At 32.7% G+C, this 13,773-nt stretch overlaps 1 protein-coding gene and 1 long non-coding RNA gene across 6 annotated transcripts in view; one reads left to right on the top strand and one right to left on the bottom strand.

The window, feature by feature from the left end:
• Positions 1-2,082: 2,082 nt before the first annotated feature.
• LOC143232050 (uncharacterized) lies at positions 2,083-9,350 on the bottom strand. The gene is made up of 3 exons (XR_013017356.1): positions 9,130-9,350; positions 6,985-7,040; positions 2,083-6,136 (listed from the first exon to the last, which is right to left on the bottom strand). It is a non-coding gene; the product is annotated as an uncharacterized LOC143232050 (long non-coding RNA).
• Positions 9,351-9,551: 201 nt separating this feature from the next.
• Positions 9,552-13,773, top strand: part of LOC143232049 (survival motor neuron protein-like) — a 44,253-nt gene continuing 40,031 nt past the window's right edge. For 4 of the 5 annotated variants that reach the window (XR_013017354.1, XM_076467064.1, XM_076467065.1 and 1 more), the window contains exon 1: positions 9,625-9,670. Coding sequence is in view for 3 of the 5 variants with exons in the window: in XM_076467064.1 (XP_076323179.1) it covers positions 9,626-9,670 (45 nt within the window). In the remaining 2 variants the exon portion in view is untranslated. Of the gene's footprint in view, positions 9,671-12,651; positions 12,794-13,773 lie in introns of all 5 variants that reach the window. The other variant, XR_013017355.1, reaches the window with a different exon arrangement.

Here is a 13,773-nt window from a genome sequence, read left to right as displayed (position 1 = left end):
TATTTCGAGATCGTGTTAGTACAACTTGTATATGCAGTATAGCTTGTTACAATTATAATACACAAATCTCTAGCTTGTAAACATTTGGTGCTTTCCGTAATCTAAGTATTGCGAATTGTATGATACAAGCCTTTACAAGCAGTGCTAATAATTTTTATCAAGTTGGTATAGCCAAACAGGTATAAATTTTGGAGAATGTCAGATGTTAATCATGAAATTACAACACAGACGTCTAGGTCTATAGATTTGCAGGCATATACATGTAGATCAACAGGTTTGTGTAGATTTAGTCAACAACTGAAGGCAGACCACAGGAAATAAAGGATGGCAGATTTTCGTGTAAGAGGATTCTTAGTTATCTCATACTATCTCATACTAACCATAATGGTTTGAAGACATGCTATAAAAATAATGATTTTGATGAACGTCTATGCTGTGTTCCGTGGAATGCTATCTATGCAATATAATGCAAGGCCATCATCTGCTTGGATAACGTAATTCACAAAATCACTGTTTCCTGTCGCCAAAATAAGATACATATCTCAGGACACTCAAGTCCTTTAGTTCTGGTGGTATATCAGTGGTAGTTTGTAGATATGGACTTTGGAATATTAAGCTATCAACTCGAATAGACAATCAACGCTTTAGTAGACATAGATATGATGTTGACCAACCATGTAATTAGTATTGTAACCAATAACATCCACGAATGAACATGTAGCTTCTCAAACACAACTGGTGCCTTCACGTAGGGATTGAGTTAACAATCTCATCATAAGTTAAGTATAACAGTGATTGATCAAGAATCTTGATGATGCATTTATGAAGTCAGACAACAATCATATACCATCGTATAAATAGCATCTGATAAAGCATGTAGGTTTCCTTTGAGAACTATCAATGTTACCAACACTGAAATCAAGTAGGTTTTAAAGGATATGATAATACATTATTATAATAAATTGACATTTATATTTTTATTATATATAGATACATACTTAGGTACATCAACTGAATTACGCACTCAAAATACTGTCGATCTTAACTTTTTGAGCTATCAGATGTTGACTCATGGCATCGTATCTACAGGATGCTGAATTGTAGCTGTTCAGTTACTGTATGGTTAGGAATATTGATTTGTTGACAGATCAACATACGATCGAACATTGTAACTTAACTTCCAAAATTATCGGCAAATATTTGATAGCTAGATTTTTATGTATTTTTTATTATAACTGCTCCATGTATTCATTGAGTTGTAGTAGCAATTCTATAGAGAAAACCAAATAATACTCGTTTGATATAGAGCTTAGAGAGATAAGGTGTATCAGTTAATATTTTAGGGAATTTTCAATTGCTTTCAAGATTTCGTGATAAGTTGGATCTAGAGTAACCAACAGACTGAAAGGATTTGAAATTTTTTTTTTCGAATATTCAGTTAAATCTTTAGCGAGTACTAGCACAAATTTATCTGTGTGACTTTCCTGAGCAAACTTGAAACTTTGCTTCTGTATTGCTGCCCTGCATGAGCAGATCGTTAAAGCACTCGACTCGTATTCCGAGGGTTGTGGGTTCGAATCCCTGTTCCACCAAACATGCTCGCCCTTTCAGCCGTGGATCGTCATAATGTGATGTTCAATCCCACTATTCGTTGGTAAAAAGAGTAGCCCAAGAGTTGTCGGTGGGGGGGATGATGACAAGCTGCCTTCCCTCTAGTCTTACACTGCTAAATTAGGGACGGCTAGCGCAAATAGTCCTCGAGTAACTTTGCACAAAATTCAAAAACAAACACATTTTCCATTTATTTGATTTACAGAAAATTAGTGTAGGGCTATTTTGTGTATGAAAAACAAGCTTAATGATGATGATAAGGTGGTATTAAATGACCAATAGGGATTTGCCTTTCAAATCTCCCCAGTAGCAACATACAACGGCATGTTTGTTGATTCCCAACGATGGTATGCGGGTCTCGATACGCATGTAGGCTAAGCACAGATAGCCCATTCTGTTGGTTTGCGCTTAATTCCCCTCAAACAATCACTCACTTGCTGAGTAGAAACCAGTTACAGTAATTGTGTTTTATTTTCATTTTTCGTAAAGTAATTAAAAGTTACAAAATTGTTATAAAAGTACACAAAACTGACACGTAACAACTATACTGTTGAGGAACATTATAAATATTAACCATTCAGTAATAAAAACACAGTCTGGAAAAGGTTTTCAACTATGCAAACCAAATATATTTATAAATCGTCCTTCAGTATGGCAATGGTACCTTTACAGACTTGCAATGCTAAATTTTGGGGCTCGATTTTCCACGATGAACATAGCAATTACTTCAGGGTGTCTCTGTTCTAAAGTTAAGACAAAGAAACTACTTCTAAATTAAAATGGTTTTCAAACAAGCCAAGGTGGCACGCTTCTAAAACATAATATATGTATACGGCTTTTCCAGGGAAAAATTTTTAACTTGTGGTAAGATGACAACAAATGAACATTTTTATTTATAATTGTAGAGAATTCAGAAGTATCTTCCTACTTCTTCACTATCCCTTTTTAGGGGTCCATAATCTAGATCTATTTTCAGAAAAGTTTAACAGTATAAATAAATCCTATAGCTAGTAAAAAATTGTTTTTGGATAAGTGAAACATGGAAAAATTCTTAAAACTTGCAATCATGAATCCCAGAAAAAGAAAACGGAACTGCATATTCAGAGTATCAATCGAATTCTCAATCGAATGTCAGTAGTTATAGTTATAAATAAATACATAAACATTTATTGCAGATATTTTGGCATCTAATCGTTTTTATGACTTTGATGAGTTGCTTTTCATTCTATTTTATGTTGAATACAGGGATCAGTTGTAGTATTTTTTTTATATAATCTGTATGAAGAAACAAAAGTGCCCAATTTCCGTGGTACTATGTGGAGATGTGAGAATTCATCTCCTGTATTTACTAACAGCCCACTGTAATGGAAATTGAGAATTCCACTTATAAGTATACCGCAGAATGATACTGTATATATATATATATATATACTTTCAGATACGACCTAACAACACATTCTCATTGGACAACATTTTTTTCTTTCTCAGATGAAACAACTTCAAACAGAAGTACTTCATTAAATTCAGTAGAGAAAGCTTGCTATGAAAGAATTCAATCAGGTTCATCCAAATCACACACAGAAAGAGTTGAATTGAGCAGTGTACGTAAAATATCTGGTGACAGTGAGAATAACAGTAACAATGCAATTGATTTGAATGGCTTTCCCTTATATTGCGTGCACGACACTTTAAATCAACACTGTACGAGCTTGAACACGATAATGTGTACTTACACAACATTATTACACTTTCCAGAAAGCGTAGAACATTGCCAGTAGAGCAGAGAGCTCACGTGAAAGCTTTATCAGATGCTGGTTGGACTGTCTGACATATTGCTGCTGACTTGAAATGCTTCTCAAACACTATCAAGTACACCATAGATCAAGAGAATGAGATGTGTAAAGTTGAAAATAGGAAAGGAAAAGCAGAACACCTACTCTCAATTATACCGATGTTAAATATATTTGTTTATGCATCCTTCAGGTCAGAGGGAAGATTTTCACTAATCTCAAACATGAAATAGACGAACATATATCAAATAACAGAAAAGTAACCATATCTACAGTATCAAGAAGACTCAATGAGAATGGAGTATTTGGTCATGTAGCAGTTAAAAACCCTTAAAAACGTTTGTAATATTTAGTTCAAAACATAGGTTGTACACCTAACAGAAGAAAGGTGAAAGATACTCATCTCAATGCATAGCACTTACCATGAGACATGGTTTGAGGGTGTTTTTCTGCTGACGTAACAGGAGATGCTGACAAAGTTGATCAAATAATGGACAAGCGCAAGTACCATCACATAATGATCCGTCATGGTATACCCAGTGGTTTTCGTACCAATGGTAACGTATTCTATTACTAAGAAAATAGTGACTTTAAACACTCATCCAGGTCATGCAAAAATTACTTAGCTAAGAAAGAATCTGCCGTAATCATTCAAATGATGCAAAGGCTGCTACAGAGCCAGATCTCAAGTAATAACAATGATATCAGTTAACACTGTTTTGATTTTTAAACAATCGAGTTCCATTGTAATAAAAATATTAGTTCAAGTAAACACAATCTGATTTTTTATGTTTGTTCACTTAAAATATTGAGCTGAAAACATGTAACATAAATTTACAAAGCTTCCAGCTAAATTTTGTAATTTTGTTCTTTCGCTGTCGGATTCCTTTCTTTGCATTTTCATGTTCACTTCCTTCTTTAACGTATCTATAAGCTTAAATACTTCAGTAAGTTGAAGGCCACGTTTACAACTACGATAGTTGTACTACATTAACATGAAAAAAGACAAGTGTGACACAAAAACACAGATCCAAGAACATCATCGAAAAAATATTGGCCAATTCACTCTAATGGCTAGAAACAACTATCTTTTTTACCATGTCCGAACATCATATTTATAATCAACCTCTAATCTGCAATGAGGCTTAATGTTGGATCTTTCGAACTTTCTCAGCCTCTATCATGAAATCTTTCGATCTTAATAACATCATTACGAGTTTTAGCTTCTTCTAACTAAGTAACAAATCATAGCATTAAAGAATATTGCTTACAAAATAATCAAAGCGTTTGATTCAAACCAAACCGTAACATAAATTTGACAGAAACACATTTAATAAGCATAAACTGAAGCTTCAATAAACGATGTTACTTCATATATAAAGCACAATTTACCATTAATTTCTAACAGATGCATTCACTAAAATGAACAAAACAATTTATAAATTATTTTACCTTGTTCTGGTAAGCATTATAAGTTTTTCAGTTCAAGAGTAAACAACAAGAAGTTCCCTATACCATATCTAGTAAAATGTAAATAAACTTTCTGAGCTTATTATAGTTACAAAAAAGTGCAAAGTTCTACTTTGCTTGTAGTTTTATTTTATGTCTTACTTGAATTTAAAAAACGACAACATAAAAAATACTTTTATTTAATAAACACACTTTAATATAATATCCTTGATATGCACTATCAAACAGTTTAATGTTAAGTTTTCTAAATTTATTTTATATTCATCGAAATTAGAAAACAGGATTGTTCCAGAACACTTCTAATTTTAATTATTCCCAAAGACTGATTTAACAATGTAAAGATTAGATACTTTCTTGTCTGATTCTCTTAGAGAAATGACGACAAGAATTGTATTTAACACATCAACCACATATAACGAAATACTTTACGATGGTTTTATTGCACGCACACTTCAAACGTTTAGTCACTGTATTACCGTCATCAGAGCACAGGCAGGCGTTTGTCAGGTGCTAATTACAAGTATGTAATCAAAGGGTTAATTCTACACCTCAATTTTCTTTCCATGCCTGATATTCATTTTTTTTATTCTTCTTGATTCTTGAAATATATTAGGCCCAATTATTGCATGAAGCATTACATCAACAAAGAGGAGTCCATAAACTACTTGTATAATAACTTTGCCAATCATACTTTGTTTCGTTTATTTAATTTCATATTTAAGGTCCAGAAGCTCTTGAAGACAAATAAAACCATCAGATTTCCAATATACACAAGGAAGCTTATTTCTATGAAAACCACTCCAGGCGCATGGCTATTCCACGCAAGTTACTTTCAAAAGCTTTGGAGCTAGTAACTATTTGAGCTTTAGACATGATATTTAGTGTAACATCTTGTATGTTCACACACAAATTTTGGTGCTGGAAAGAATACATGTGGTTTTACTTTAACTTATATTAGCCATTGAAAGGAACGACAACGATAATGTTCCGTGATGGTTACTATGATGAAAAAAACTATGTCATGACAGACCATGCATTCATTTATGATAAAAGTAAGCGTGAAGTCATCCATGAAACGACAAGGGTATCAGTTGAGCCTTTATGGTGAATAGATTTTCAAATTTTAAAATGCTCTCACGCCCTGACGTTTGTCTTCGTGGAAGTGGATCTTAATTTGTTCCGTCATAAAGATGCCATTTCAAGTGTCGTATCGTCCAGAAACAAAGTAGTTTGTCTTCATTCGAGGAGTTACTGTAGCATTTATTCTAATACAATAAAATAATAAAATATGCATGCTTAGTTAACATTATACTCTTCATACAACTTATAAAGATGTTTAATTTTTAAGATAAATTAATTAATATTACACTACAGGTTAAAATTTAAGGAGTATCACCATCATATTCACTTGCAGAACTGGTGGATTTAGAGCGATAGAAAGAAAGCTAATAAAGAGATCATATCTCTAATATTACATTCTTACGATAGTGCACAAGTAATATATACCTGTTGGTCAATTTCACTGAAAGATTTACACACTAAACAGATGTCGCAACCCTTAAATAAAACAAAAACTACGTAATAAAATTTTCATTTGACAATAATAGATTTTAACAGAGAACATACTAGATTATGAAAAACGAACCATATAGAATTAATCAGTTTAACTGATTAATTAATCAGAAGAATCATGTTTATTACAAATTAAGAGGGTGAAATTTTAACTGAAGTCAACGGAAATCAGACTTTTAAGAAGACACTTGCTTATGAATAAAATTCAAGAGTTCTATTTTTTCTTTAAGAGTAGTACTGAAGACTTCGAAGTTAATTATTCCAACGGTCTCAAAAAAAAAAAAAAAAAAGAGAGTAAAATTTGCTGTCGGAGAGAGTTGTAAAACTATTTGGATCCGGGCACTTTTGCGATGCAGAAGTTTTTATTTATATATTTATTTTTATAATACCTTATTATTTAACCACAAGTCAGTAAAATTCTTACATAGAAATAAATTACTAAAATCACGTATATGTATTCATCCGACAAAACTAACCATTATGGTATAGTTAAGTTCAACTAAGTTAACCTACAAAGAGTAGAATAGGTGCATTTACTTACATGATATTCGATAGAGATGCCGATTGTGAGTGTTGAATGGAATAACGAGATTATGTCTGAAGTAAAATATGATAGGAGTTTATTACCACAAAAAAATGAAATATAAACATACAGGACATAATTATTTTTATAGAATGGCATGCTATCTCTCTTGTCACCCGCTGGTACAGCAGTAAGTCTACAGATTTACAGTGCTAAAATCAGCGGCTCGACTACCCTCTGTGGACTCCGAAGATAGTTCCAAGTGGCTCTGCTCTTTGAGAAAACACACACGCTGTCTGTCTTACCGGATTTTTTAAGCTACATTTCCTTCACGATCCTGTATTACACTGCTTTTAAATCAAATAAAACATTCCATGTAAAGAAACTTTGTATGCATTTAGAGTAACTAACTATAAATTAGTGGCAGGTCGTTCTCACTCCAAAGTTGGTGAGGCCACAACTTTCAGATATAACAAGAACTACGACGTTGAAAGATATCGTAGTTATCGTCCTTACTCAAACACGGTAACAACCATTCACCAGAACGTTTGTTTGTTTGTTTGTTTGAATTTTGCGCAAAGCTACACGAGGGCTATCTGCGCTAGCCATCCCTAATTTTGCGGTGTAAAACTAGAGGAAAGGCAACTAGTCATCACCATCCACCGCCAACTCTTGGGCTACTCTTTTACCGACGAACAGTGTAATTGACCGTTGCAGTATAACGCCCCCACGACTGAAAGAGCGAGCATGCTTGATGTGACGGGAAGTCGAACCCGCTACCCTCAGATTACGAGTCGAGTGCCTTAACCATTTGGCCATGCCGGGCCTTCACAAGAACGAACTGATATTATCCACTCACTAATCACAAAAGAACAACAGCAGCTCGAAATAAATAAAATTAACGACTTTCTTGAACCCGTTTTGTGTGAAAACTGCACAAATACAAAATAAATGATCATTTTAGAATATAAAGTATTACAAGAAGATGTGCGTGCGTTTTCTTATAGAAAAGCCCCATCGAGCCATCTGCTGAGTCCATAGAAGGGAATTGAACTCATGATTTTAGCATTGTAAATCCGTAGACTTACCGCTGTACTAGTGGGGAACTGCAAGAAGATAGTGGTATCTTGGGCACTCGACTCCCAGTCTGCGAGTGTCGAGTTTGTACCCCATTATTAAGCAGACTCGCACTTTAAGCCGCGGAAATGATAAAATATGAGGTCAATACTACCATTCATAGGAGAATATTGATCCAGTAGTTGACGATAGGTGAAGTTTACTCGCTATCTTTCGTCTGTGATATCATTTATAAATTAAGGACAACTTGTACAGATAGATCACGAGTAGCTTTGGACGAAATTTAACAAATGCCCCCAATGGTTCAACAGTATATCTGCGGACTTACAACGCTAAAATCCGGGTTTCGATACCAATGGTGGGCAGAGCACAGATAGCCCATTGTGTAGCTTTGTGCTTAATTCAAAACAACAATAATTCAACAAATAAATAAACCAAATATTTTCCTAACAAAATTGTATAACTTAGTATTTTAAAAACAACAACGTCCCAACATTGTTTGTTTGTTTGTTTGTTTGTTTTGGAATTTCGCACAAAGCTACTCAAGGTCGAGCAGTGTAAGACTAGAGGGAAGGCAGCTAGTCATCACCACCCACCGCCAACTCTTGGGCTACTCTTTACCAACGAATAGTGGGATTGACCGTCATCATGTTTAGCTTAATTTATACGTTAAATCTTTCTTAACGAAGAAGACAACGATGATAAAAAAAAAACAACTATCCTTATTTTATTCATAACTTCACAAGAACAGTAAAAGAAAACTAAATAAACATATTCCCATGTTAAGAACATAAAAAAGGTGAACTTGTCATTATTTAGTTGAGTGTATGTGTTTTTCTTATAGCAAAACCACACCTAGCTATCTGCTGTGTCCGCCGAGAGGAATCTAGCTCTTGATTTTATCGTTGTAAATCCGTAGACTTACCGCTCTCCTTGCGTGGAACAGTTTAGATGAACTGTGAAACATGGGACTCTACCTGTAACAAAAACAACAACAACAAAAAACAGCTACACATTACAGCATGGAAAATGATTAAACAATTTTACGGCATCAACGTATAGCAAATTTCCTAAATATTGACTTACCTGTATCATTTATTAGGTTCGGCATGGCCAGGTGGTTAAGGCACTCGACTTGTAATCCAAGCGTATTTCAACCGTGGGGGCGTAATAATATGATGGTCAATCTCACTATTCTTTGGTAAAAGAGTAGCCCAAGAGTTGACGATGGGCAGTTATGACTAGCTGCCTTTCCTTTAGTTTGACACTGCTAAATTAGGGACGGCTAGCGCAAATAGCCATCGAGTAGCTTTGCGCGAAATTAAAAAAAAAAAATCATGAATCAACGTTTAAAAACATTTAAACGCAATCTTTTTTATTGTTACACAATACTGAAATGTACTGAAAGCGAAAACTTTCATCAGAAAACACGTAAGTTGTCATACAAAATAAAATAACTAAACCGCTAATACCCTTGTCTTATATACACACACACACACATATATACATTTTTTTTTAAATAAAAATGTAAATAATTGATAGATGTGGCCCATGCTTTTACAAATTAGTGTGTAAAGGAAAGATGGCTACTGAGGGTGGAGGAATATTGTGGAAGAGAGATAATGATGTGAGTAAAAATAAACTTTAGCTTGAAAAAATATAAATCTATATTTAAAACTGAACATTTAAATACCATATATGAGTGTTAATATGTTTTATAACTAATACTAATATTTTAGGCGCCTACTTTTTCAGTTAAATCATGCTCAAAGTCGAAATTACCGCCAGTTTTGCACAAATTCAGTTGTCTTTTCAAAGTTCGAGCGTGAGAACACGGGCAGCATACAAACAATATCCTGATAAGAATCTGGAAAAGAGCAAATTATGCAAGAAGTCTTTCAGGTAAAAATCAAGGAACATCACCTGATAATATAATAAAAATCTACAAAACATACATCAGACCTATAATAGAATTTGCATATCCTGCCTGGATAAACATAACAAAAACAATTACAGAAACTAAAAAGAATACAAAACTCAGTACTCACTTCAACCTATAAAATACCACGTAGCAGTTCATCAACCTTCATCCACAAGTATGCAAGCATAGAAACAATATCCGAAAGACTTGCATAACTCACTAAACTATTTTAATAAGAATTGGCATAAAAATGATTTAATTTTATGTGCTTCATGTTGGATATGAATAAGTGGCTTAGATTGTCATTTGTGCAGATTTAGTTCTGAATGTTGCTTTTGTGTACTTGATTTACATTTTCAGCAGTTAATTCAAACTATTATGAGATCACCACAAAGCAATGAAATATCAGACGCTGGTACCAGAGGTTTGGTTTGGAAGAAACTAAAAGATCTTTTGTAATAATTACACAATGTTTTTGTCTCCACTACTATGGTTGTGTGGCTGCTGCATACAAACCCCTTCCACAGGGTTGTTGTGGTGATCACCACAGTACAAATTACAATAAAAGAAAATGAAATGCACTATGTTGTAATTGTTAACAATACAAAATGGCAAATGATAAAAGTTACCAAAAATAGAAAGATGTTAAAACACAAAGTTGTAAAACTAATCACTAAACAAACAACAAAACATACCAAAAACTACTACTTTGAACACTAGTCATGCAACAAATATGACAACACTTACAAATGTTGTGAAAAAAAACAGACACAGGACTAACCAACAACCCAAATATACAACTTAGAGTAAGAAGAAATAATAGTAACAGCACAGCAGAAAATAGGAGAGTCATTTTTCTACTCAGTTTTTATCATCAGAAAATGTCCACCTGCACTAGACTATATATCTTTAAGAATTAGGTATTAAATATGTATTTAAAATGGTTGTATGTGTGAAATTGTATGATAATTACTTCAAGTGAAAAAAAAATGTGTTTTGCTATGGAACTGTTTTTGAGTGAAATTATCATGTGAAGAGAAACATTACATGCTGTAAACATTTTGTCCATGGACATGGCCCTGTAAAGGGAAGTAGAATTAGTGTTTAAACTAGGGTGTTTTTACATTGCATTCAAGTCCTGATTTAGTGGATTCAGTTATAGCATTGAACAATTTATCACACAATAGTCAAGGAAGAAATAAATAGTGACCAAATACCCATCTAGACAATACACACAGACACAATTTTTAGATTTGCTATTGCTTGCCTTGTCAATAATCTTTAAATTGTCTCAGATCCTGATAAAGGAAGTCACAGTGACAGGAACAGCCCTGAACATCTCTTACTATTCAGTATTATTACAAGAAAAATTCCATCTTCACTAGGCAATAAATACATCATTTAGATTAAATTATCAGTAGTGTATATAAAAGTATTTTATGTTAATTACACTTCCATAATGTGATCAGATAATGATTTGTTTGTGGAAATGTTCCCTAGTGTGTAATGATCAAGTGAAGAGAACTGACAAATGAGCACTAAATACTACTGTATAATATTCATGGACATGACCCTGAAAAGAGGAAAGAAGGATTAGTGTACGTATATATGCCCCGTTTAATTTTGTAATATGGCATTTGATAGTAAACTTCCAAACCATAAAGGAGGGAATAAGAGGTCTAAATAGTCTTAGTTTTGCATAATGCAACCAAATACTGACTATAACAAGGTGATGAGATGCAAATATAGAAAACAACCCCATAATATAAGCTATAAAAAACACTTTGAATTTATCAGTGAGTATCAGAATCAACAATACAGCATTGATCTACATTTCACCATTGTAAAAAATATCTTGCACCTATCATCATGTACATATTACAACATTTTATGAGCTCACTTAAAACCTAAAATACATGCCTGCAGAATCAGTTTGAAATTAACTATTTCCAGGGATTTCAGTTCTGATCATTTCAGGGTGGTTTTGCAATAAGTTTATGGCCTAACTATGCTGGAATACAGAACTCTGTTGACAAAGGATAGTTGTGTAGTACACTCAGAATAAAAACACTGATGTTTGCAAGTTTTCTGAACCTTTCTGTGTATTATGTATAGAAAATATTTCTCAGGAAATAATTAAAATAAGTTTGAAACAAACTGATCCTTAATCAAACTGTGATTTTAACACAAGCCTATTGTGTATTGATTTGTAACTATCTTTAGATTATGATATCATAAATGTATTTGTATGGTATGTATGTAAAACAATACAACCTGGTGAAATATGACATTTCATATAAACTTTATGGATTATTATACAATGAAACTAAGTGGTGAATGACATTAAATGCTATAGGTTTGACGAGACCCAAAATTGTGAAATAGAATCAGTGTTGATAACATAGTGTTTGTGCCCTGATTTCATGAATACTCATGTCACATTTATTAGAGAAAATAGATATTATGGGATGTGTAGCAAAGAGAGATAGGTAGCACCTTAACCCTCTCAGGTCTTACAAAACATGATCAAAATATAAATAATGTGCCAGTACAGATAGACTTAAAAGTTTAAATTAATGCCTTAATGTAATTAGATTTTAGTATACCATAATGATTGTGGTTTGTTTTTTTGAACTTACAAAAAACTTACTTTATTTAATTTGAATTATGATGTTGCTGCATTATAGGTAAAGAAATAACTTTCTTGGGACAAGACGTGGTAAACTTCATTATATTTCACTCAACCATAACAAAGCTGTTAGGTTCTGTTTATGTTAGAACTTACTGGTGTAAGTGCTTGAATGAGCAGAGGAAATCACCAAAAGAAAGGTATTATATATATATATATAAATTAATATAAGATTGATTTCAAACTTGTGAATATATATATATATATATATATATGTTAAATAAAACTATCTCTTTAGCAGTTTTAAAAACAATGAGTTGCTCATAATTATATGTGGTAAAAATTAATTTTTATATTCCAATGAGGGTGAAAAGGTTTGTGGAATGTTTTTTAATCAAAGTGAAGACAGTATATAGTTTTATGAAATCTCTTTGATTGTACAAAACTGTCACTTATTGCTCAGCAGTGTTTGTACCATTTGATTTGTTTTCATATCTATATATGAAAACAAATCAGTTTTTCTCACCACATTTACTTTTTATAATACTAAAAATTTGTTTTTGTAATATGAATTTTTCTTAAATGGAATTGTTATATATTTCTAACTAGTTATTGAACTTATTACTTCATTACAAAACCTTTTTTCTTTCTGCTAACACAGTTGTATTGGGTTATTCATTTTGATTTCTGAATTCTATGTTCTCAATTTGGAGGTTACAAGTTTTATCAGCACACTTACAGACTTCTGTTGATGGTAGTCAACAGGGAAATTATCAGCTTTACTTCTTCAATAGACTGATCGTCCAATGAACCAACTTATTTCAAGATATGTTCTGCAGACTTTGGGATGATAAAATGTTATACTGTTATGGTTTTGAATAATTTTATTGTTAGCATTATTGTCTATTGTCATTTAAGTTCCATAACATAAATTTTGTTTGATTAGTCCATACTTATAATCAAGGTCAGGTTTGAAATTAGGCCTAGTTGTATCCTTTGCCTTATACCATTTGTTATTTTAGAATTACCTGTAATTCATCTCACTAGTGGTACATCTATTATTAATTTAACTATATTATTTTTCTTTCATACATCACACACATTATTGTTAACACACACTTCATTTCATAAAATATAATGTTTGTTTCCTTTTTGTTATTATTTATCTTTTATATTTCAT

The sequence above is a fragment of the Tachypleus tridentatus genome, chromosome 11 (genome assembly GCF_004210375.1).
Source record: "Tachypleus tridentatus isolate NWPU-2018 chromosome 11, ASM421037v1, whole genome shotgun sequence".
Taxonomy (NCBI): domain Eukaryota; kingdom Metazoa; phylum Arthropoda; class Merostomata; order Xiphosura; family Limulidae; genus Tachypleus; species Tachypleus tridentatus.
Note: the sequence above shows the minus strand (reverse complement) of the source record. Positions and strands in the feature narration are given on the sequence as shown.